This window comes from Equus caballus, chromosome 25 (genome assembly GCF_041296265.1).
Source record: "Equus caballus isolate H_3958 breed thoroughbred chromosome 25, TB-T2T, whole genome shotgun sequence".
In the NCBI taxonomy this organism is placed as follows: domain Eukaryota; kingdom Metazoa; phylum Chordata; class Mammalia; order Perissodactyla; family Equidae; genus Equus; species Equus caballus.
In genome coordinates, this window is record NC_091708.1 from 8,919,301 (window position 1) to 8,946,402 (window position 27,102).

At 38.9% G+C, this 27,102-nt stretch overlaps 1 protein-coding gene across 39 annotated transcripts in view; it reads left to right on the forward strand.

Moving 5' to 3' along the window:
- Window positions 1-27,102, forward strand: part of LOC100068071 (phospholipid-transporting ATPase FetA) — a 129,300-nt gene that overhangs the window by 70,867 nt on the left and 31,331 nt on the right. For all 39 annotated transcript variants that reach the window (XM_070250637.1, XM_070250640.1, XM_070250645.1 and 36 more), the window contains 4 exons: window positions 2,115-2,203; window positions 12,660-12,856; window positions 16,484-16,692; window positions 18,501-18,544. In XM_070250637.1, coding sequence (XP_070106738.1) covers window positions 2,115-2,203; window positions 12,660-12,856; window positions 16,484-16,692; window positions 18,501-18,544 — 539 coding nt within the window. The remainder of the gene's footprint in view (window positions 1-2,114; window positions 2,204-12,659; window positions 12,857-16,483; window positions 16,693-18,500; window positions 18,545-27,102) is intronic.

Sequence of the window (27,102 nt, forward strand, 5' to 3'; positions counted from 1 at the left end):
GCCACAGTCAGACCCCCAGCCTGCTGGATTCTATTCATCAGCAGGTTGTAGGTACTTCGTTTTCAGGATGTAGATATGGCGCTCAGGTGTATATCAGAACACCGTGGCTTTGAGACACATAGAAAGGGAGGTAGGTAGATGGATGGAGGGATGGATAGATGGATGAGTTAAAAAACTTTTTTCTTGGGAAAAAATGAGTTCTTTTTTTCCAAGCAATGAGCTGCCAACATATCAGCACTGCCTTTGTTAGAGGAATGCTTTGTGTTCCAAAATCATAAGGCATTCATGAGTCTTTCCAACCATATCTGGACACAGGAGAAAGTATACATATAGAAGAAGTACGCATAGAATTAGCATGTGAAAGGGGAAAATGTGAAAGGGGAGAGTATACATGTGGATTACTCCCATGAGGAGAAAATAAACTCACTGCTCGTTATGAAGGAGAATATAAAATATAATGTGAAGGGTTCAAGCCTGAGAAAAGGCGTAGTGGATCATTAGCAGTCCCCTCCTGAGATGTCATTTAGAACCATAATCCCTTATAATTAGTGAGGGATTTTCTTGGGTTTTATGGTTCAGGAAAACAGAGGAAGCTTCTGTGCTACCCTGTGCCCAGTGACAGAGGGCATTGATGACAACAACCACCATAAGAAGATAGGGACACTGAAGATAGCATCAAGGAAGATTTACCACAGTGAATACTACTCAAGTCAGAGCTCCCCTTCTAGAAACTTCATTCCTACACGTGGAGATCCTAGATGCCTCACTTCTGTGCAAAATAATGGGATCTAAGCCCTAGAGAGAAGCTTCAGAGTCCAGGGAGGCCTTGGTGGAAGTTTCTTCATTGATTCTGCACCAACACTGGCAGCCTCCAGGCTTCCTAGTCCCAAACTCAAAAGATTTGAAGTAGATTTATTTTCTTCACTCTACTTCAGCAGCTACCCCCACACATTGCCACACATAAAAAGCTCATTTTTCAGCAAATGATTTTTTCCCTAAAATAACAGCAGTGAGATTACCAACCAGCATAAATTTAGTTAAGATTTCTCTCTGACTCTCGGGTGGTTATGTGGTAGTGAAAAATCTTTGGGGGCTTTGGGAAGCTTAGAACAGAAGAGAACTGATGCCACCTAAGAGTATCCCAAGGTGTTCAGTGCAGAATTGGGTTGCTGTTTCTGCTACATGATGACCAAGTTCTACCATGATCTCTACATCCTTCTGGAAACCTGGGGAGGGTCGGTCTTTGTAAGGACCCTTTGAAGATACTGTCCCTTGTAGCTTCCAGGCTCTGAGGCATACTTCTCGTGCGTTCAAGCCCTTCAAGGAATGCTTAACAGGAAAGAATGGCATAGCTTACGCCCTGCATTCACAGTGTTTCCCACATATCAGGGAAGTTCCAGCTCCCCCATGTGTAAACGTTGATGAAATTCCTTTATTAGAGTACATGTAAGAATAATATTCAGATAGGAAAAGACCGGATAAATTGCTACCTACGCTTCCTTCTAAACCTATGTTGTCTCCGTCATCATATCTCAGGTCAGCACTTTCCAACTCTACTCCCAGTGGCCATTAAAAGCTCTTTACTTCTGCTTACTATCTGCCCTGTCATGAGGAAACATGGAATCTCTCTCCATCCCAGAAAAGTCTCAGGTCCCCAGCTTCCTCCTTACTGCCATTGCCTTTTCCTTTCTCCCTTTCCCAATTAGAAACTTTAATAGAGCATGGTCTAGCAGTGGGCTTCCTCAAAAGAAAGTGGAAATCTCTTTATCAGAAAAATCCCTTTTCTAAGCTAAGTAAACTGAATGGTCATGAGAGAGAAGCTTGTGGCTCGTATTCTGAGTTAACTCATCTATGAAAGACTAGACTGTCTAAGGTGCTGCAAAGAGAGGCGTAAGCATTGCTGCACTTTGCAGAAGTAGTTAGGATTATCCTTAAAAACAAATTTTCCATCCTTTGAGTTATTAGCACCAACTATGAGCCTTTCTCCAGAGCTTTATCTTTTGGCTTTGGAAAGAGGTTTGATTAGGTGATCACAAAAGTACGTTTCAACCCAATTTCAAGCCTCTGAGTATATTCAGTGATTCTAAGAGCTGATGTCTCTCTGTTTCACTTAGGGCCAGACACTAAATTAATGCAGAACTGTGGAAAGTCCACCTTTAAACGGACACACATAGACCATCTCATGAATGTCCTTGTGCTCTGGGTAAGTTAAAGACTTTTTTCTGTTTCTTTACGAATAGAAACACTTCCCTTCCGTCCACAGCAGTAGCTGACATTTCCAGTTCAGAATGTGGTTGTTTGAATATCTCAAGCAGTTTTAGGACCCCACATACTAATGTCTGAGGCAGAAAAAAACAGAGCCAATTGACAAGGGAGACTCTACTCTATTCCTCTATTGTGGAAGACAGTCACAGTTTGTTTAAGATTTGATGCTTTGATTAGTGGTACGGGAGTGGATCAAGGAGCCTGCTTTAGAAATTAAGACAAGTTTTTTATTTTCTCATAACCAGTTTTCAAAAAATCACTTTAATAAAACCTTACTGAGACTAATATAACACCTTAGTTAAACTGATGGTTTTCGAACTCTGTTTCTGAGAGGAGTCTAAGGTCTACGCATGGGGAATAGAGAAGATCAAGTGAGTTTTGTTCTGGCTCCTCGTCCTGAATTCCTGCTTCAAGAACAGCAGCTTCACCTTGAAATGTTCTGTAAGATATCAGTCGATAAATAGAGGATTCTGCTGGTAAGAAGAGAAATTTGAAAAGCTTCAATAGATAATCAGCTTTGATAATAATAATAATAGAAGTTTAAAATGAAGACTAATTAATCAGTTTATTTCCATGCTGTCGTATACAGGTTGCCTTTATTCTTGTTAGATATGGACAGATTAATTTCTTCACTTTACAACTTCTTTGCATAACTATCAGTTCCAGTGCTGTCTATACTTAATTCCATGACTTTTCATTTTTACTTTCACTTGATTGCTTAAGACTTTGAAAATTCAAAGATGCCTTTTCTTTCTATACATTTCTCATTAATATTTGAATTATAAACTGCCTGTTCTCCACTATTTATTATGGGAATTATCACAGTTCTTCTAAATCCTTTAGATTTAGTAAATGGAGTCTTAGAAAATTAGGAAATTTCATTCAGCTTTGAGACCAAAAACTAGTATCCACTATGTTTCTCTTTCTGCTCCTGTCTGCATAGCTTTCAGCAGTTGAAATGAAGTGACATTTCCTGGTTTCTTAATGAGGAAGACTCACAGCTGAGAATTCAGGAAGGTGATATAGGCAGATATCCCTTTGACAATATTAGGAGCATACATAATTAGACAGTAAGCTAGGTCATTTAGCCTAGGCTGTCTTCAAAATAGGATGTGTCACATATGCCTAGAAAGGTTCAACTACTTGTTTACCTATCTGAAGGGCAGCGATAATACTTAACATCTGTAGAGGGATTTTATATTTTTAGAATATTTTCACATCACTCACTAACTGCAGTCTCACTACATCCATGAACAATAAGCAAGTCAAGAAGTATTTTCCCCCTTTGATGAAGATGCAGATTAAGACACAGTAAAGATAAATATCATAAATAAAATCCCACAGAAAAATAATGGCAAAGACAGTCTATGACTTATCAAGTCATCAGATGATATTTATTGAGAATCTGTTATGTGCCCAGTATGTGCTAGATGTGAGAAATGTGAGGACATGTAAGACCTGGGTCTAGCCCGCAAGTGTCTAAGTTCATTGGTAGCAGGGACGGGGGGGAGGGTGGTGAGGAGTAAGGCATCACATCAATATGTGCCAGATGCTTTACATACATGATTTTATTTAATAATCACATCTATCCATAAGTTTTTAGAGTCAATGCTCTTTCTGCTATACTTGCTATCTCTCCTTGGGGAGACAAAATTAAAACACATGGCAAGTCCTGTTTAACATGCCAGATTGACCACATGTGGAGAAATTATAAAATTAAAAAGAAGATCCTAAAAGCTTCCAGAGAGGAATAAAAGGTCCTACACAAGGATCAGGAAGCAGAATAGCATTGGTCTTCTCAACAGAACAGCAGAAGGTAAATATCTGTGCCTTCAAAAGTCCTCCAGAAAATTGTTTGCAGCCTATAATTCTAAATCCAGTGAAACTATCAATAATATGCAAGTATAAAATAATATCCATATTTGCAAAAACTTAAAAAAATTTACTCATCGTGCATCCTCTCTTAAGAAGCTTCTAGTGTATACTCAAGCAAAACAAGAGAGTAAACCAGGAAAGAAGATATGGAAGCCAGGAGATGTGGGAGCGGTGAAAGGAAGTCCTAGGATGACAGCTGAATAGCAGGCCTAGAGAACCCCAGTGCAGATGAGAGCAGGAGTATCGAGGGATTGTGGCATGAGTCTCCAGGGAGAATGTAGTTCTCTGCTCAGGTTTTCACAAGGCAGAAGCAGCAGAGAGGCCACATGAATGCCCGGGGCAGCTAAGCTGGCAGAATACTGCTGTGAATTACTACATTTGTGAGGTTATTCATGCAATCTTTTCTTTAGAAAGTATGGAATATTATCTGGGGTATTACGTTCACTTTGGGGCATCCAGTTTAAGGGCATTGAGACTTCCTCTTCAAGCCTAGTGAAATGACTGTAAAGAAATAGAAACAGGAAATAAATAACTAACAGCCCTGACAGAGGATGAAGAACCATCAGCAGACCCGAGAGTTGATGAGTTTTTGGAAAGCAGAAGGTAGATAGATTATACTGATAGATAAACCTGAGTGGTGAGAGCTTCAGTGGAAATATATTCTTCTTAACAGAGCTTAAGAGTAGCTCCAAGCTAGAGTCAGCAGGTGTGGAGAGCAGGCGTGGGAGCTGAGGTAATAATCAGGATAATTAATTTTAAAACTGCCCATAAAACAACGTGGGCAGTAATTGGCCCTCTGAATCATCCTACCACCCTGATAGTATACATATAGCAGGAACAATGTATTTGCCTCCAGTCTCAAACAAGAGGACTGCTTTCTAAATAAATTTAACAACCTATCTGTAGAGGACTAGGGCTTCTAATGTGGGTGTCATCACTTCAGAGTAAAACTCACTTTACTTTAAATTTGGGGGGCTCAGGGTGGCCCAGTGGCACAGCAATTAGGTTTGCACATTCTGCCTCGGTGGTCCGGGGTTTGCCAGTTCGGATCCTAGGTGCAGACCTACACACTGCTTGTTAAGCCATGCTGTGGTAGGCATCCCACATATAAAGTAGATGAAGATGGTCATTGATGTTAGCTCAGGGCCAGTCTTCCTCAGCAAAAAGAGAAGGATTGGCGGCAGATGTTAGCTCTGGGCTAATCTTCCTCAAAATAAATAAGTAAATAAATAAAAATAAATTTGAGGGGCTCAAGTTTTCCTGCAAGCTCCTTGTGTACCCTCGGGTGCAACCTGTCAAACAACTGCCTACCCACAGACTGCCTACCCACACAGAATCCATGGTGCCATCTTCCCAGTCAGGGAACAGGCCAGCTGGGGAAACAAAAGTAACCAAAGGAAACAAAACATACTCTAGCAATATAGAGCGATCAAACTACTCTTTTATTCATATTTTTAAGGGGACTAAACGGAAACCAGGAGCACACAAGAGAAGGATGAGGGTGAACAAATAGAGTAACTGACCCTGGAATAGACAGGTTATAATTTAGGGAAGAGAAAAGAGAAGAATTTGCAAAAAATTCTTATTATTCTTCTTAGAAGAAGCAATTGCATAAATAAAATAAGAATAGGTTACTAAAAATAAAAAAGAAGAAAAAAGCAATCTAAGAACAACAACAAAAGAGAATTTTGGAATTTAAAAATTGCTGAAATTAAAGAGTCATTAAAAGGGCTGAAATAAAGAAAGAACTCTCCTAGACCATAAAACAAAAAGACAAAGTGATAGAATCTGTGAGATAAATACCTTTTTTTAATGGAGGATCAAACCAGGTACCCCAAATTCATCTACCAGGAGTATTGGAAAGAGAAAATGGAAGGGACAACATTGTCATAATAGACGATTATGTCTTAGAATTGGAGAAGGGTATGAGTTGCAGATTTAAAACATCCATTAAACATCATGAAATGTTACAGCTCTAAGGGCATAGGGAAGATTCTCAGAATTTTTGTAGAGATAAGAATAAGATATCCATAAAAAAGGAGAATTAGATTGCCATCAGATTTCTCACCAGCACCAGTGGGTCCTAGAAACCAATAGGGTCATATCTTCAAAGTTGTTAAGTGAAAATTATTTTGACCTGGAAATCTATATCCAGGCAAACTACAAATGAAGTGAGAAAGCAAACTTGTTTCTAACTTAGGACCTCTAACCTTGCTGGCAGTGTCTGCCCAGGTCTTTGTATGCTTGCTTCTTGCATGGCCTCGTTTAATGCCACCTTTTCAGAGAAGCCTTCTCTGTCACCCTATCTAAAGTAGCCACCCCCACCAAGACCTTCTTTATTCTATTAACCTGTTTTATTTTCTTCATGTCACTTAGCACTAGTTAAGTTATATTTTTCCATTTCTTAAATTGTGTGTCGTCCACCTATGTCTGCAGGATTGTAATTTCTCTGAGAGTGAGGACATTGTCTTTTTTCACCACTGTATCCCCAGTCCCTAGAAATACACCTGACACATAATAGGAGCTTCATTATTATTTGTTGAGTTAGTGAAAAAAATGAATGAACAGCTGAGCTACCAAATTATGAGCCTCTAAGGTAGAAATTATGTCACAGTCATCTCTGTGCTCTTGGGAGTGCCTTGCACCAAGCAGTGCTCAGGAAATGTCTTTTGAATTGTTATTAAATGAAGAGAGGTTCCTGAACTAGCTAGGTTCTTACCAGCTCAGCAGTGTTGTTTATGTGGTATTTTTTCCAGGACATTGTCAATGTAGTTAGATGTAATGCACTCTCATTTTCTTGAAGCTGGAGCAGAAATCCTTCCTGATTTAAACACTTCATGTTTTCCCCATTTTTGGAAATGTTTCTTACAGGAAAATCTGGCAGACACGTAACCTTTGGGGTTTGTGGCAAAAATCAAATTCTTGTTTTTTTCTTTGTGTAGAGCGGAAGCAAGGTGAAGCTTTAGAGCCTGAGTACCAATAAACTCCATCATAATAATAAGAAACAACATATGCAAGGACTTAGAAAGTCTCAGGATGGCAGGGAAAGCTCTAAGAATGAGGAAAAAGCAGACTCTCCTGCCCCTGTGGACCTCACGCTGAGGGGGGAAGCCCTTCCCCCTGGGGCTGGGTCTGATAGAAGTGATTTGCCTTTCTGGTGACTCAGTCTGAGCAGAAAGATCTGGTTTGGGGACTCCTAGTCTAACAGTGGAGGCAGGGCACATCACTGGAAACCATGGGTAATACTCAGTTATCCAGGAAACAGGGATGAAGCAGAGATGCTGAAGGTCACCCTGTCATTTTCTCCCACAGCTTTGGAGGGTTTCAAGTTATTTATTCTAATAGTTTAGAATAAATAAATGAATTTATATTTATAAATAAATTATAACAGTTTATTCTATTCATTTTACCTTCTCCATTTTTCCCACTGGAGCTGATGAAGTAGGGCCTAGAGAACTGGCAGGTAGAGCAATATAGTCCCAAATTTAATATTGGCCACATAGACTATCCAAAATGGAAGGCAGGGCCAGTGGAACTCATCATTGAGGTTCGATCTGAACCATGAGGTTAGCCTTGCTTTCATGTGACTAATTGAAGAGAAGGATGAGGAAGTGGGAGTAAGACTGAGAAGGAAGGGTTGTATGGTCCCAAAGAGACCTTCATCACAAAGAGCTGAACTACTCAGAATGAATCTGCACTAGGCTAGGAATAAAAGCAGATTTTATTCTGTTTTATCTCAGTCGTCCTCTGTTTCGTTTTTCCCATCCCTCACCCAACTCTCAAATCTCAAATATTGAATATTAAGGATTCATTGTTAATTCTTTAAGTGATAAGGTATTGTGGTTATATGTTTAAATAAGATCCTTTAAAGATACATATTAAACTGTTTACAGATAAAATTATATAATGTGGGAAATGTGCTTAAAATAAAAGGGAGGGCAGGGGAAGAGGAGGTTTGGATGAAATAAGACTGGCCATGAATTGATAATTCTTGAAATTAGGTGATGGGTACATAGGGGTTCATTGTACTATTTATGTACCTTAATATGTGTTTGAAATTTTTCATAATTAAAGTTTTTTAAAATGTCATTTTCTGAGAATGATCCCAGTTAGACCTGCTCTTCCTGCTTTTCTACTCTTGTCTTCAAAGACTTTCCCATCAGTGACTCAAAGATGAGACTTCTGATCATCTAGTAGTAGCGATCAGTTGCTTTGAGCTAGTCACACTTTGTGACAAAGGGCACAGATTTGAAGACCATTGAATAGACTTAGAGGTGGTTCACAATAATATCATATGTGTCTTCTCTAGAGGCATATGGGCATATAGGCTTATGGAATGTAAAATTGTACAACCACTTCGGAAAACATTTGGCAGCTTCTTAAAAAGTTAAATATAAATTTACTGTAGGACTCAGCAATTCCACTCCTAGACATTTACAAAAGAAATGAAAGTGTCTGTTCATGCAAAGTCTTGTATACAAATGTTCAATGCAGCTTTGTTTATAATAGCCGATAACTGGAAACAACCAAACTGTTCAATAAAAGATGAATTAGTAAACAAATTGTGCAACATCCATACAATAGAATACTACTCATCCATAAAAATAAATGAACGATTGGTAGATGCAAAAACGTGGATGAATCTCAAAATAATTATGTTGAGTGAAAGAAGCCAGAAAAAAAAAGATGTATATGATTCCATTTATATAAAATTCTTTTTTTAACACTTTTTTCCATCTTTATTAAGATATAATTGACATATAACATTAAGTTTAAAGTGTACCACATAATCATTTGATATAGGTATGTATTTGTGAAATAATTACCACAATAAAGTTAGTTAACACACCCATCACCTCACAAAGTTACAGTTTTTTTGTGTGTGGTAAGAACTTTTAAGATCTACTCTCTTAGGAACTTTCAAATATACATAACAGGCTTGTTCTCTACAGTCACTATGCTGTACAAACATCCCCAAAACTTATTCATCTCATAATTGGAAGTTTGTGCCCTTTGACCACCTTCACCCATTCCCCCGTACTCACCCCCGGCCCCGGGAAACCACCACTCTGCTCTCTGTTTTTATGAGTTTGGTTTTTTAGATTCCACATATAAGTGATATCATACAGTATTTGTCTTTCTCTATCTGACTTATTTCACTTAGCTCAGTGCCCTCAAGTTTCATCCATGTTGTCACAAATGGCAGAATTTCTTTCTTTTTTGAATAATATTCTATTGTATGGAATAGCATACATTATTCTGAATAATATTCTATTTGTATTTTTACATGTACAAATACACGTGTATTTGTACATATATATATCCACATATATACACACACTGATATATAGATATATCTATCTATCTATATATATATATATATACACACACACACACGCCACATTTTCTTTATCCATTCATCCGTCACTAGACACTTAGGTTGTTTCCATGTCTTGGCTATCGTGAATAATGCTGCAGTGAACATGGGGTGCAGATATCTCTTCAGGATAGTGATTTAATTTCCTTTGGATGTATACCCAGAAGTGGAATTGCTGGATCGTATGGTAGTTGTATTTTAAAATTTCTGAGGAACCTCCATACTGTTTTCCATAAAGGTATACCAATTCACATTCCCACCAACAGTGCACCCTCCACATCATCCCCAGTGCTTATTATCTCTTGTGTTTTGATAACAGCCATTCTAACAGGCGTGAGGTAATATCTCATTGTGATTTTGATTTGCTTTTCTGTGATGATTAGTGATAGTATATTTTCATGTACCTATTGGCCATTTGAATAGCTTCTTTGGAAAAATGTCTATTCTATTTGGAAAAATGCATTATTTGGTTTTTTGGCTATTGAGTTGTATGAGTTCCTTATTGGTTTTGGATATTAACCCCTTGTCAAGTGTGTGGTTTGCAAATATCTTCTCCCATTCCATAGTTGCCATTTCATTATGTTTATTGTTCCTTTGCTGTGCAGAAGCTTTGAGGTTTGATGTAGTCCCACTTGTTTATTTTTGCTTTTGTTGCTTGTGCTTTTGGTGTCATATCCATAAAATCATTGCCAAGACGGATGTCAAGGAACTTTTTCTCTCTGCTTTCTTCTAGAAGTTTTATGGTTTGGGGTCTTAGATTTAAGTCTTTAATCCATTTCAAGTTAATTTTTGTGAGTGTTATAAGACAGAGGTCCAGCTTCATTCTTCTGCATGTGAATATCCAATTTTCCCAACACCATTTATTGAAGAGACTGCCTTTTCTCCATTCAGTGGTCTTGCCTTCCTTGTCAAATAGTAGTTGACCATCTACGCATGGGTTCATTTCTAGGCTCTCGATTCTGTTGCATTGGTCTCTATGTCTATTTTCATACCAGTACCATACTGTTTTGATTACTATAGCTTTGTATTATAGTTTGAAATCAGGAAATATGATGCATCCAGCTTTGTTCTCCTGTCTCAAGATTTCTTTAGTTATTCAGGGTCTTTTGTGGTTCCATAAAAATTTTAGGATTGTTTTTTCTATTTCTGTAAAAAAATACCATTGGAGGGGCCAGCCTGGTGGCACAGCAGTTAAGTTCGTGGACTCTGCTTCGGCGGCCCAGGGTTCACCAGTTCGGATCCTGGGCACAGACCTACCTACCACTTATCAAGCTATGCTGTGGCAGGCATCCCACATATGATGTAGAGGAAGATGGGGACGAATGTTAGCTCAGGGCCAGTCTTCCTCAGCAAAAAGAGGAGCATTGGTGGCAGATGTTAGCTCAGGGCTAATCTTCCTCAAAAAAAACCCCCAAAACCAAAAATCAACAAAAAAAAAATGCCACTGGAATCTTTATAGCAATTGCATTGACTCAGTAGATAGCTTTGGGTAGTATGGACATTTTAACAATGTTAACTCTTCTCGTCTGTGAACCCAGGATATCTTTCATTTATTGGTGTCTTTTTCACTTTCTTCCGTTTGTGTCTAAATCCCATGTGATCGTGGTGTATGATCCTTTTAATGTGCTGATGAATTCGGTTTGCTAGTATTTTGTTGAGAGGTTTTGCATCTATATTCATCAGGGATATTGGCCTATAGTTTTCTTTTCTCGTAGTGTCCTGGTAGTCTCTAGCTTTGGTCCTAGGGTAATGCTGGTAGTGAGTTTGGGAGTGTTATCCCTTCTCCCCCAAAGTTCTTTTCTAAACATAGTTCTCTAATTTGTCTTATTTCTTTGCTTTCTTGCCCCTCCATGCCATTCTCTCTCAACTTAATGGCAAGAAAGTTGAGGTTATCTGGAACAATAATCTTGGGTAAGAAAACATAATCTTTTGAAGAAAAGAGATGCAGTTGGAGAGGTGTACATATGGTCTTGATAATGTTCTTTCTTGGCTGGGTAATAGATTTACAAGTGTTCGTTTTATTGTTGTTTTTTAAATTAAACATATATGTTTTCATGAAAAAAAAAAGAAAATATCATCTTTAATCTGAACTTTGCTTCCAGGCTGATTCACTTTGTTCAATTGGAAAGAATTATTTCCTTAAGATCTCATTTTTATCTCTGCCTCTTTGGTGTCTAAAAGTAATAGACTTTTCCACTCCTATGATGACCCAAATTTCTCTCTGTTCCTTTTCATTTCTGCTTATAAATTGGCCAATTATTTCCCTAGTTCAACTCTTTCTTTTAATACATTGTCAAAGGCAGCCAACACACAATAATATTCTAATTCTTCCTGACCACTTCCCTTGCAGCTATAGGCTTAGTAGGCACATGGTCTGTCTTCCTGTTTTACAAGTCTTTACTGTTAACATGATTGCCATATGTTCAGTCTTTTATATCACTTTTCTTACCACTCACCCACCCGCAACTGCTAAGCTAACACCATACATTTCAGACTTTGTTAAAGCAGCACCTCACTTCAGTAATAGAATAATTAAGAGCTTGGATTCTGGAACTGGTTCAAAAACTGTCTCTCCTTGTTAGTAGCTAAGTGACTTTAAGCAAAATGCTTTTCCACTCTTAATATCAAGTTTCTCATCTATTATTAAAAGAGGAGTATTACAGGGGCCGGCCCCGTGGCCTAGTGGTTAAGTTTGGCACACTCTGCTTTGGAGGCCCGGGTTCGTTTCCCAGGCATACACCTACACCACTCGTCCGTGGTCATGCTATGACAGTGACCCACATCCAAAATAGGGGAAGATTGGCACAGACGTTAGCTCAGGGTGACTCTTCCTCAGTGAAAAAAAAAAGGGGTATTATAATATTAAATTAAATAATATATGTAAAGTACTTAGCACAGTTCCTGGCACTTAATTAGTGTTAATATATTTTAGTTACTGTTATTTCCCTTCAAAATCCCAAGGATGGCTCCTGCTGGACTTTCTTTGCTGTCCTGTGTACTCCTGCCTGCAGCCTGGGAACTACAGGGCTCCTGCCGTCCCAGGAGAGAGGCGCTTTGTTGAGAGAGAGAGCTCTAAAAGATAGAAGTGAAGCAGCACATGCCTTGGGTGAAATGTTAATTTAATTCTTTTTTTGATTTCTAGATTTTCCTGTTTCTAGGCAGCATGTGTTTTATCCTAGCAGTTGGGCATGGCATTTGGGAGAATAAGAAAGGCTACTACTTCCAGAATTTTCTGCCATGGAAAGAATATGTCTCTTCGTCAGTTGTGTCTGCCATCCTCATGTTCTGGTCCTACTTCATTATTCTCAACACCGTGGTGCCCATTTCCCTCTATGTCAGGTAGGCTTCTTTCATTGCTTTGGGTTACAGGGAGAGGAGCTGACTTCGTACTTCCTGCTTAATTCCCCAACCAGAGTGTGAACTTTTAGAAAGCATAGACTGTGTGCTCTTTAGCCCTTTACTTTTCATGGTGCCTGGTGTACAAAACACTCTGAGAAATATCTGGAGATCACATAAATGCTTTCTATATCCAGAATACTATGCTAGATACCATGTGGGTTATACAAAAAGAAAATTGTCCCTGCCCGCAAATAGCTTTTAGTGTAAGTGACTAAATAAGACATTTAAGCACATGAAATAATTAGAAAAAATACACACAAATTTGGTGATGCTAAAGCATAAGCCAGGCAGCCCCTAATTTATCAACAAGATAGACTCCAAATATTCATGTATAAATCAGTTAATCAGAAATGAGAAACAATGTGACAAATGGTAGATAGGTGTAATCGTGACCTAGGTTCTGGTTTCTAAACGCTGGAGAAGAGGAGAAGGAGGTTTCCTCCCCTTTTTCATGAGCACCTTGGATAAAAATTTGAAATAGGTAAAATAAGTCTTTACTATACTCTGATCGCCTTTTTCTGTTTTAAACATTCCCTTTCACACACCCACACACATTTTCTCATCCTTCTTTCCAGGTTTCCTAAACCCTGTACTGTGGCATCCCAACCTGAAAACACCCTACGTATCACTAAACTGTATGATTAATATAATATATGTTTATTGAGTACCTACTGTGTGCCAAGCACTATATTGGATGTTGGAGATAGAAACATGAAAAGTAGGGGCCAGCCCTGTGGCCGAGTGGTTAAGTTAGCATGCTCTGCTTCAGTGGCCTAGGATTTTGCTGGTTTGGATCCTGAACGTGGACGTGGCACCGCTCGTCAGGCCATACTGAGGCAGCGTCCCACATGCCACAACTAGAGGGACCCACAACTAAAATATACAACTGTGTACTGGGGAGCTTTGGGGAGAAGAAGAAGAAGAAGAAGAAGAAGAAGAAGAAGAAAAAAAAGAAACATGAAAAATAAGACAGCCCTTTCTCTAGATATGCTTACAACATAGCCATGGAAACAGATACTTAAATAAATAATTATGATACAATATGAAAAATGATGTAATAGAAATATATATATGTGAATGCTATGGGAGCCTTGAAAAGTAATGGATTAGTTCTGCCTGGAGAGACGTAGGGGTTTATAGAAAACTAATATTTGAAAAAAGAATAGAATTCACCAAGCAGAAAATAGGAAAAGAATATTGCAAGCAGAAAGATCAGCATGTACAAAGATTTGGAGGGTTTTGTTTTTTGTTTGTTTTTTGTTGGGTGTTTTTTGGTGAGGAAGATTGGCCCTGAGCTAATATCTGTTGCCAATCTTCCTCATTTTTTTTCCCTCTCGCCAAAGCCCCAGTAGATAGTTATATATCCTAGTTGTAAGTCATTCTAGTTCTTCTATGTGGGACGCTGCCACCGCATGGCCTTATGAGTGGTGTGAAGGTCCACGCCCAGGATCTGATCCAGTGAACCCCAGGCTGCTGAAGCAGAGCTCTCAAACTTAACCACTTGGCCACGGGGACAGCCCCCTGGTGGTTTCGTTTTTTTTTTTTTTTTTAAGATTTTGTTTTTCCTTTTTCTCCCCAAAGCCCCCCGGTACATAGTTGTGTATTTTTAGTTGTGGGTTCTTCTAGTTGTGTCACGTGGGACACTGCCTCGGCATGGCCTGATGAGCGGTGCCATGTCCGCGCCCAGAATCTGAACCTGCGAAACCCTGGGCCGCTTAAGCGGAGCACACGAACTCAACCTCTCGGCCACAGGGCTGGCCCCCCCACTGGAGGTTTTTAAAAGCTTCATCTGGTAATAGAACAATGATTAGCCTAGACTAAGGTATTGGGTGGTAATTTAGGATCAGATCCAGGAGAGCCTTAAAACGCCAGGCCAAGGAGTTTGGATTTTATCCTAAAAGCAGCAAATAGACCTTTCTAAGGAAAGAAATAATGTAATTAATTGTTTGAATTTAGAGAGATTGCTATGGTGGCTGCTATGCTGAAGGAAGGGAGGGGTCAAGACTCAACCTGTGAGGACCAGTAGAGTCAATAATGCGGGTCGGAGCACCTCCTCCCCTACCTCAAACAAAAAATCCTTGTCCTCCAACGCAGCTGTCTCAGACAGGGATTGCTAATGAAGCAATCTAAACTGACATACATATGAAAACTAACACATATATGAAAGATGATAGGAAAGAGGCCCCTTAAAAGTCTTCACTGTTTTAAAACGAAGATGCTTGTTAACCATAAGGGATCTATAACGCATGTGTCAACGTACATAATCCATAGCCAATCTATAAATCAAAATTGGGGTGAGTTTATTATGAGCCAGCTCTGAGGACTAGCCCAGGGCCTTCCTTCCACAAGGAAGGAAGGGCACCAAAGAAGTGGAGTGTATAGAATGGTTATATACTGTCTTGGAACAAACAGCATACATTAAACACACCCAGGATACATTTTTATCAAAATTTCAAAGAGGTATTCAGTTGCAAATTAGCAGGTCAACATGACCGTGATATCAGGAAACAGACTAATCCTGGCATTACCAGTAAGGCATAGGAGGGGAAGCATACATTCTTTTCTTAAGGGAGTGCATTCTTTACTTTAATGGTTAAGCAGATGTACAAAGTATGTTTGATAGGTTGTAAATGAGACTTTTTAGTTCAAGATGAGTCAGTTTTGAACCCGAATAGTTACCCTGTATACCTCAATATGTGAAAATCTCTTGTCGCATGTTATTTGGAACAGAAGAGGAATGAGACAAGGGCGATAGGGAAAATTCAGATAAAAACGGAGAAGAGGCTACTGGGGGAGGAAGCTACCCCACAGGCAGGCTGGCTCTGCCTGGAAATTTATCAGAGGATCAGCTCCTGTAAGCCGTTTCTGATTTTCACACATCCTTCCCCTTGTCTTCTGAAACAAAGAAGCTCTGAGTGTTTCAAGTTCCTCTCTCTTCCCTACCAATGGATTTACATGATAGCAGCAATAATCCTTTAATTAAGCCTAGGCATCCTTTTATTAGTTAGCTCTTAACTCTATCAGGCCTTGCCTGATAAATTTGTGACTTTTGCTGGATATGCTTTTGAAGAAGAGTGAAAGGGGAGTATGCCTCAGCAAAGTTAATCAGGTGTATCTGGATCCAGATTGTAAAGCCTTGAGTGATAATGGTCAAAGTCAGAATTACAATGGGTTGGCTGGTGGGAGATACTCTGATTTTCTAATGCTGGCCCTGACCTACCACAGGACAAATAAGGAAACCAGGGGCCAGCCTGGTGGTGCAGCGGTTAAGTGCGCACGTTCTGCTTCGGCGGCCCAGGGTTCACCAGTTCAGATCCTGGGTGTGGACATGGCACCACTTGGCAAGCCGTGCTGTGGCAAGCGTCCCACATATAAAGTCGAGGAAGATGGGGATGGATGTTAGCTCAGGGCCAGTCTCCCTCAGCCAAAAGAGGAAGACTGGCAGCAGATGTTAGCTCAGGGCTAATCTTCCTCAAAAAAAAAAAAAAAAAGAAAGAAAGAAAACAGGGTGATTTATTTGCTTGTCCTGCTCTGACCCAGGCCTCTTCTTTTCTTCCTTTTCCTTAGTGTTGAGATAATAAGATTGGGCAACAGTTACTATATCAACTGGGATCGGAAGATGTTTTATGCACCAAAGAACACACCAGCACAAGCTCGCACCACCACCCTTAATGAGGAACTCGGCCAGGTCAAATACGTGTTCTCTGACAAAACAGGGACCCTGACTCAGAACATCATGATTTTCAAGAAGTGTTCTATTAATGGGACATTGTATGGTATGCATGTCTTCCTGCTTTCCCTGAGTCCTGGGGAAATTCTACTTTGCAGATGTTCTCAAGAATAATCTGACTCTAAATCTATACACCTCTTATTCTCACAACCTCCTCTATTCACTAAGCAAAGATCACCTAGCCCACTCAATTCTAACCTGAAAGCATTTATTTAGCACCTTAAAGATGGAACCCATTGTATTGGATACTGGAAATACCAAGATGTACAAGACTTAATCTCTGTCCTCAAGAATTCCCAGTGTCTTGGGAAAGTCAGTTCACTCTCATATTAAATCAGATGGGGCAACCAGCATATTACTGAAGTTGCTAATCTCCTGGTTCTCCCTCAGACCAATAAACAGTCCTGAGAGAAGCCATCAAAGGGTAGTCAGAGTTTGATCAGTGTCTCCCATGCCCAATTCCTCATTTATTTCATGCCTTAAGCATATGCTTGTTTGCATGACAATATTAAGTCCTCATGTAGGTGAACATTCATGCCCAGTGCACTAACTAGCAGAGGAAGGCAGTCACATCTGAAAAGCTAGAGCACATGGAATGTTCTTCTGGGGTGATGACAAAGCTTTGAAACTAGAGATGTGGTAGTTGCACAACATTATGAATGCACTAAATGCCCCTGAATTATACACCTTAAAATGGTTAATTGTATGTTACGTGAATTTCACCTCAATTTAAAAATAATAAAAAATTTAAAATTAAGAAACAAGAGCACTGTAATATTTCCTATTACTCCTGCCAAACAAGTTTTCATTTCTGAAAGCTTATTTTTGGATGAGTTGATTTGGGTGAGGATCTTAATTCTCTGGCTCATTATAAGCCATGACCATACGCTGGGTAAGGTTGAAAAGAGTCATGGGAGTTTCTGTGCTTGACATTAGACTGTCTTCCACACCTATACTGTCTGTACTGTCCACTGGCCAACAATCCTAAACATTCTAGCACTATTTTTACGTCTCTTCTAGGTAACTTTTCTGATTAGAGGGCTTCCTGAAGTGTGAAGTCTCTCATAGATCCGGTGACTAGACTCCAGCCTCACCTCACTCACACTTAAGGGAGAAGAGTTATGGCCCAAGCAGATGACCTCTTCTTACCACTGGCTTGGGGAAAGGAGCTTACTGGGGCACTGGGGCCTGAGGGGAGGAAGAAGCTTGACTACAAGTCTAGATGATAGAAGCATAAAAAATAAGCTTTTAATAACCCTCCTTTAAATTACCATATAACCCAGTAATTCCATACCTAAGTATATACCAAAAATATTTAAAACAGCAATTCAAACAGATAGATATTTGCTAGTGTGCATTAGAGCATTATTCACAATAGCCCAAAGGTAGAAACCATGCATGTGTCCATCAACAGATGAATGGAGAAATAAATTGTGGTATATCTACACAATGGAATATTACTCAGTCATAAAAAGTAATGAAGTTCTGATACATGCTACATGAAGGATGATTCTTGAAAACATTATGCTAAATGAAATAAGCCAGACACAAAAGGAAAGATTGTATGATTCTACTTATATGAAATATCTAGAATAGACAAATTCACAGAGACAAAAAGTAGGTTAGAGGTTACCAGGGGCTGGGAATAGAGAGGAATAAGGAGTTTCTGTTTAGGAAATATATAATAGTGATTGTTGCACAACATTGTGAATGTAATCAATGCCACTGAATTGTACACTAAAAAATGGTTAAAATGGCAAATTTTATGTTGTATGTATTTTACTACAATAAAAAAATTTTTAAACCCTTCTTTAAAACCTTTGCCAAGTCTCTGCTCTGTTTACTTACCAACAGGTGATGTCTATGATAAGAATGGACAGAGGGTAGAAGTTTCCGAGGTAAGTGATTACAGCTTCCTGTTAAATGCATGTGGGAGCTGAGTGAGGCCATGCTGCACAGCAGCATCTTAAACACAAATTGGGACTCCTTTAGCCCCTGAAGCTTTTATTGGCCCCCTAGTATCAGAAAGTATTATATAAATGACCTATGTTTATTTGAGGGGATTTGGGTTTGTTTTAAAATGAAAATAGATTTGTTGGTTTTTTTCTGCTTAAAAAATAATCTATACTCACTATATTAAAAAATCCAAACAATACAGAAATGGATGAAGAAGAAAGTTAAAATCATTCAATTCCGTTAAGATTTTACCAATGTAAAATGAGGGGGTATATCCTTTCAGGTGCTTTTCATAAGTATATATGCACAAATGTACGTCTAGATCTAGTGATAGATTGGATGGGGGAGTGGAGGGAGAATTATAGCATGCATGCTGTTGTCAGCCTCCTTTTACCACTTGACACCATATTTTTGTCCACTTCCCAAGTCAGTGGGTCTATATCATCATTTTGAATGAGTGTCATACCCAGTTGTATTGATGTACCTTAATTTATTTAACCAGTCCCCTATTTTTATTCCATTTTGTTTTGCTATTGTCAATAGCATTATGGTAAACACCCTGGTGCATACATTTTTGTCTCTTCTTCTAATAACTGTTTCCTTAGAATAAAGTCCTAAAAGTGAAATTGGTTGGTCAAAGGGGACCCACCTTTTTTTTCCAATTGGTATATATATATATATATATTTTTTTTTTTTTTATTGAGGTCATATTGCCTTTTAACATTGTGTAAATTTCAGGTGTACATTATTATATTTCAGTTTCTGTATAGTTTGCATTGTGTTCACCACCAATGCTCTAGTTTTTATCCGTCAACGTACGTATATGCCCCTTTACCCCTTTTGCCTTCCCCTCACTCCCTTTTCCTCTGGTAACCACTAATCTGTTCTGTTTATCTATGTGTTTGTTTATCTTCTATATATAAGTGAAATCATATGGTATTTGTCTTTGTCAAACTTGTTTCACTTAGCGTAATACCCTTAAGGTCTATCCATAATGACACAATTTTTTCTTTTTTATGGCTGACTAGTATTCCATAGTGTATGTATACCACATCATCTTTATCCATTCATCTGTTGATGGGCACTTGGGTTGCTTCCAAGTCTTGGCTATTGTGAATAATGCCACATTGAACAAAGGGGTGCATATATATTTACGCATTCGTGTTTTCATGTTCTTTGGATAAATATCCAGCAGTGGAATAGCTGGATCATATGGTAATTCTATTCTTAATTTCTTGAGGAATCTCCATACTGTTTTCCATAGTGGCTGCACCAGTTTGCATTCCTACCAGCAGTGTATGAGAGTTCCCTTTTCTCCACATCTTCTCCAACACTTGTTGTTTCCTGTCTTGGTAATTATAGCAATTCTGATGGGTGTGAGGTAATAGCTCATTGTAATTTTGGTTTTTATTTCCCTAATAATTAGTGACGTTGAACATCTTTTCATGTTCCTGTTGGCCATCTGTATATCTTCTTTGGAAAAATGTCTGTTCAGATCTTTTGCTCATTTTTTAATTGGGTTGTTAGTTTTTTGTTGTAGAGATGTATGAGTTCTTTATATATTTTGGATATTAACCCCTTATCAGATATATAGTTCACAAATGTTTCCTCCCAATTGTTAGGTTGTCTTTTCATTTTGTTGATGGTTTCCTTTGCTGTGCAGAAGCTTTTTAGTTTAATGTGGACCTGTTTGTTTCTTTTTACTATTGTTTCCCTTGCCTGGTCAGACATGGTCTTTGAAAATATGCTGCTAGGACTGATATCAAAGAGCATACTGCCTATGTCTTCTTGTAGAAATTTTATGGTTTCAGATCTTCCCTTCAAGTCTTTAATCCATTTTGAGTTAATTTTTGTGTATGGTGTAAGATAATGGTCTACTTTCATTCTTTTGCATGTGACTGTCCAATTTTCCCAACACCATGCGTTGAAGAGACTTTCCTTTCTCCATTGTATGTTCTTGGGTCCCTTGTCGAATATTATTAGCTGTCCACATATGTGTGGGTTTACTTCTGGGCTCTTGATTCTGTTCCACTGACCTGTGTATCTCTTTTTGTGCCAGGACCATGCTGTTTTGATTCCTGTAGCTTTGTAGTATACTTTGAAATCAGGGAGTGTGATGCCTCCAGTTTTTTTCGTTTTTCTCAGGTTCCTTTGGCTATTCAGGGTCTTTTGTTCTTCCATATAAATTTTAGGATTCCTTATTCTGTTTCTGTGAAAAGTGTTGTTGGAACTTTGATAGGGATTGCATTGAATCTGTAGATTGCTTTAGGAAGTATGGACGTTTTAACTATGTTAATTCTTCCAATCCAAGAGCACAGAATATCTTTCCATTCCGTTGTGTCTTCGTCAGTTTCTTTCAACAGTGTTTTATAGTTTCCAGTGTAGAGATGTTTCACCTCTTTGGTTAAATTTATTCCTAGGTATTTTATTCTTTTTGTTACAATTATAAATGGGATTGGATTCTTGATTTCTTTTTCTGCTACTTCATTATTAGTGTATGGAAAAACAACTGATTTTTGTATGTTGATTTCGTATCCCACAACTTTACGGAATTCGTTTATTGAATCTAAAAGTTTTTTGGTGGATTCTTTAGGGTTTTCTATTTATAAAATCATGTCATCTTCAAATAGTGACAGTTTCACTTCTTCCTTTCCAATTTGGATCCTTTTTATATCTTTTTCTTGCCTGATTGCTCTGGCTAGGACTTCCAATACTATGTTAGATAAGAGTAGTGACAGTGGGCATCCTTGTCTGGTTCCTGTTCTTAGAAGGATAACTTACAGTTTTTCTCCATTGAATGGTATATTAGCTGTGGGTTTGTCATATATGGCCTTTATTATATTGAGGTACTTTCCTTCCATACCCATTTTATTCAGAGTTTTTATCATAAATGGACGCTGTATCTCGTCAAATGCTTTCTCTGCTCTATTGAGATGATCATGCAATTTTTATTCCTTATTTTGTTAATGTGGTGTATCATCTTGATTGATTTGCAGGTGTTAAACCATCCCTGCATCCCTGGGATAAATCCCACTTGTCATAGTGTATGATCTTTTTAATGTATTGTTGTATTCGATTTACTAGTATTCTGTTGAGGATTTTTGCACCGATGTTCATCAGTGATATTGGCCTGTAACTTTCTTTTTTGTGTGTTGTCCTGGTCTGGTTGTAATATCAGGGTAATGCTGGCCTCGTAGAATGAGTTAGGAAGCCTTCTCTCCTCTTCAATTTTTTGGAAGAGTTTGAGAAGAATAGGTATTAAGTCATCTTTGAATGTTTGGTAGAATTCACCAGGGAAACCATGTGATCCTGGACTTTTATTTTTTGGGAGGTTTTAGATTACTGTTTCGATCTCCTTACTGGTGATTGGTCTATAGAAATTCTCTGTTTCTTCTTGATTCGGTTTTGGAAGGTTGTATGATTCTAAGAATTTATCCATTTCTTCTAGATTATCCAATTTGTTTGCATATAGCTTTTCATAGTATTCTCTTATAATCTTTTGTATTTCTGAGGTGTCCATTGTAATTTCTTCTCTTTTGTTTCTGATTTTATTTATTTGAGCCCTCCTCCTTTTTTTCTTGGTAAGTCTAGCTAAAGGTTTGTCAAGTTTGTTTATCTTTTCAAAACACCAGCTCTTAGTTTCATTGATTTTTTCTATTGCTTTTTTAGTTTCTGTTTCATTTACTTCTGCTCTGATTTTCATTATTTCCTCCCTTCTACTGATTTTGGGCTTGGTTTGTTCTTTTTTTTTCCAGTTCGTTGGGTGTACTGTTAGATTGTTTATTTGGGATTTTTCTTGATTCTTGAGGTAGGCCTGTATTGCTATATAATTCCCTCTTAGAACCACTTTTGCTGTATCTCATAAATTTTTTTTTTATTTTATTTTTTTCCTTTTTCTCCCCAGAGACCCCGGTACATAGTTGTATATTCTTAGTTGTGGGTCCTTCTAGTTGTGACATGTGGGATGCTGCCTCAGCATGGCTCCATGAGTGGTGCCATGTCCGCGCCCAGGATTCGAACTGATGAAACACTGGGCCTCCTGCAGTGGAGCGCATGAACTTAACCACTCAGCCACGGGGCCGGCCCCTGTATCTCATAAATTTTGGCACATCATATTTTCATTTTCATTTGTCTCCAGATATTTTTTGATTTCTCCTTTGATTTCTTCATTGACCCAATCGTTGTTCAGTAGCCTTTTGTTTAATCACCACATATTTATGGGTTTCCACTTTTCTTCCTGTAGTTGACTTCTAGTTTCCTACTGTTGTGGTCAGAAAAGATGCTTGGTATTATTTCACTCTTCTTAAATTTGTTGAGACTCTTTTTGTGATCTAATATGTGATCAATCCTGGAGAATGTTGCATGTGCATTTGAAAAGAATATGTATTCTACAGTTTTGGGATGGAATGTTCTGTATGTATCTACTAAATCCAACTGATCTAATGTGTCAGTGAAGGCCAATGTTTCCTTATTGATCTTCTGTTTGGATGATCTATCCATTGGTGTAAGTGGAGTATTAAAGTCCCCTACTATATTGTGTTGTGGTCCATTTCTCCTTTTATGGCTGTTAATAATTGCTTATATATTTAGGTGCTCCTATGTTGGGTGCATAGATATTTACAAGTGTTATATCCTCTTGTTGGATTGTTCCCTTTATCATTGTGTAGTGCCCTTCTTTGTCTCTTGTTAACAGTTTTTGTTTTAAAGTCTATTTTGTCTGATATAAGTACTGCTACCCCAGCTTTCTTTTCATTGCCATTTGCATGGAGTATCTTTTTCCATCCCTTCACTTTCAGTTTGTGACTGTCTTTAGGTCTGAAGTGTGCCTCTTGTATGCAGTATGTATATGGGTCTTGTTTTTGTATCAAATCAGCCTATCGGATTGGAGCATTTAGTTCATTGACCTTCAGAGTAGCTATTGATAAGTATGTACTTATTGCCATTTTGTTACTTTTTTTCTGGGTGTTTTAGTAGTTCTCTGTTCCTTTCTTCTCTTGCTCTCTTCCCTTGTCATTTGACATCTTATTTTAGTAGTATTTTGGGGTTCCTTTCTCTTAATTTTTGTGTATTTATTATAGGTTTCTGGTTTGTGATTACCATGAAGTTCATATATAATGACCTATGTAAATAGCAATCTGTATTAAGTTGAGGGTCTCTTTGGTTTGACCTCTTGCTAAAATCTCTACTCTTTTACTCCTCTCCTCCACATTTTATGTTTTTAATATCATATTTAGTCTCTTTTGTGTGTGTATATATCCATTAACCTCTTATCTTGGAAATAGATAATTTTAGTACTTTTGTCTTTTGACCTTCATATTAGCTTCATAGGTGGGTATCTGCTACCTTTACTGTATATTTGCCTTTAGCAGTGATTTTATTATTATTGTTTTAAATTTTCTTATTCCTATTTGTGGTCTTTTCTTTTCCACTTAAATAAATCCCTTTAGTATTTCTTAAAAGGTTGGTTTCTTGGTGCTAAACTCCTTTTGTTTTTGTCTGGAAAACTCTTTATCTGTCTTTCCATTCTGACTGATAACCTTACCAGGTAGAGTATTCTTGGCTGTACATTTTTTCCTTTCAGCACTTTAAATATATCATGCCACTTCCTTCTAGCCAGTAAAGTTTCTGCTGAGAAGTCTGCCGATAGCTTTATGGGGTTTCCTTTATAGGTCACTGGTTGTCTTTCTCTTGTAACTTTTAGGATTATCTCTTTGTCTTTAGTTCTTGATATTTTGATTATAATGTATTTTGGTGTGGGCCTCTTTGGGTTCATCTTGTTTGGTGCTCTCTGTGCTTCCTGTACCTGGATGTCTGTTTCCTTCCTTAGGTTAGGAAAATTTTCAGCTATTATTTCTTCAAATTTCCGCCCCTTTGTCTTTCTCTTCTGCTTCTGGGACACCTATAATGTGGATGTTAATGTGCTTGATATTGTCCCAGAGTTCCCTTAGACTCTTCTCGTTCTGAAAAGAATTGAAAAATTCTTTTTTCTTTTATCTGTTCAGCTTGGGTGATTTCCTCTAGTCTTTTGTCCAGCTCACTGTCTGTTCTACATTGCCGTTGATTCAATGTAGTGATTTTTTCATTTCCATTATTGTATTCCATTATTGTATTCTTCACTTCTGCTTGGTTCTTTTTTATATTTTCCAATTCTTTGTTGAAGTTCTCACTGTATTCATCAATTCTTCTCCCAAGATCAGTAAGCATCCTTATGACTGTTAGTTTGTACATCAGGTAGATCGTTTATCTCTGTTTTGTTTAGTTCGTTTTCTGAGGATTTGTCCTGTTCCCTTATTTGGAACATATTCCTTTGTCTCCTCATTTTGCCTGTTTCTCTGTGCTTATATCTATGTTTTACATAGATCAGCTGCATCTCCTGATCTTGAAGAAGTGGCCTTATGTAAGAGATGCCTTATGAGGCCCAGCAGTGTGCTTCCCTCTTGTCACCAGTTCCAAATGTTCCAGAATTGTCCTCTGTGTGGGCTACATGTGTCCTTCTGTTGTGGCAAGGTTGCTGTTTCTGTAGGTGCATGCGGAGGCTAAGCTGTCCCCCTGACTGGCTGGCTGATTGTAAGGCTCAGCTGTGTGTGGCTGTTATGGTCCCTTCAGTCACTTTATTGGGCAGGGGGAGCCCCAGCACAGTTGTTTGCAAGGTCTAATAACACATTACTGCTGCAGTTTCTCTGTTAAGTGAGTAGGCCCCCAGTGTGGCTGGTTGCTATGCTCAGGGGCTCACAATTGCTGTAGTTCTACAGCCTGCAAGGCTGTTGTCAGCTCTTTCAGTAGTGCAACTGGGTGGGGCCAGCCTCAGGTTTGGCAGTGCACAGTTGTTTCAGGCATTGGAAGGTGGGGCAGATCCCTATATTGCTGTTTGTGAAGCACAAGTCTGCTGCAGCTGACAAGCCCCACTGCCTGCAGGCCCACATGCCCTGTCCATGTAGTCCTGCCCTGTGCACATGCCCCACTAAAGTGGACCCACTCGCCCCGCTGCAGAGGCCCCACATACTCTGCCTACCCAGGCCTGCCCCTCATGCATGCTCTGCCCTCAAAGGCAGACTCACTTGCCCTGCTGCAGAGATCTCACACATCCCACCTATGCAGGCCACAAGTTGCCTGAGGGCTTGCTGGTGGGTGGGGCCCATTCCTAGGGCAGGTTGCCTGCCCTGGCTGAGCTGGATTAAATCAGTGCTCTAGCAGGCCGGGCAAACTTCTGTGCTAACAGGCCAGGGGAAGAACTCCAATGATGTCTGCCAGCATCTATGTCAGCATGCCTGTGTTAGGTCACAATAATGGCTGCTGCCAATGTCTCAGTCCTTGGGGAGATGGTCCCAGCCATCTTCTGCCTCCCTGAGATGTACCCAGAGCCTATCAAGTGAGTCTCTTTTCACCAGAGGACTGTGCACCTTTCTTTCTGGTGATTTTGTGTGTGGGCCCTTTAAGAGCAGGCTTTTCTTTCTCTTATGTTCAGTAGCTTTTCTGGGGGTGCTCCCCATTGTTGTTAGTAGCCAGCAAAGCCAGACGTTATGACAGTCGTCTCGGTCGTGCTGAGTCCTGAAGCTGCTTATTGTGGGAAAGCTCCGCTGCTCAGATCCTCTGTGGCACCAGGGAAGGCTCTGTGCCTTTGCATTGCTCCCAGCTGGCCATGCAATACCACCACTGGAATGTGGCTTTTTTCCTCTTCAGAAGGAATTTCTGCCTCTTCCCCCTCAGTCAGCACTGTCCCCTTGTTGTGGGGGTTCTTTTATCCAGTTTCTGGATCTCTCTCAGGGATCATTGTTCCAAGGGTAGTTGTAAATTTGTTGTGTCTGTGAGAGTAGGTGCATTCCGAGCCCTCCTGTGCCACCATCTTCCAAGCAATCTGAATTATTATTTTCCTTCCCCTTCCCAGTCAGTTTATTACCCATTTATACTTATTTTGTGAATTGCCTTTTCTTATTCTTTGCCCTTTTTTTTTTTCTTATTTAAAAGTACTGTTTATATAGTAAAAATAACAACTCTTCCTTTGTCAGGCACATACATTACCATTATTTTTCTCATTTTTTTCTTTTGGCTTTTGTTTATAGTTTTTTATAATAGAAGTTTCTAATTTATGTGGTCAAATCTATCAGTCTTTCTCCTTTCTAGCTTCAGGATTTGTAACATACTCAATAGTCCTAACCCACACAGTTATAAAAATATCTTCCAGTTCATTCTTTCTATTTCTAGCTGGTTCGTTTTTACTGTTTTCTCCAGTATTGGATCTCAGCTTTTGTTTATGGATTTGATTGTAAGCATCCCTTCACAGGGCTTCCGCTGTTACCTTCAAGGTACTCTTCACGCTATCCCTTTCTTCCTAAACCAATTCCAAACCCTTAGCCCCTTGACTTGTGTACCAGGCAGCTAAGCCCAGCTCCCAACTACTGCCTCTATCCATCCAAAGAGATTGGAAAGGGGAAAGAAAACTAATATTTTGCCTTAAATCCTCTTCCAGGTACTCTGCTAATGACCTTGGCAATACTATAAA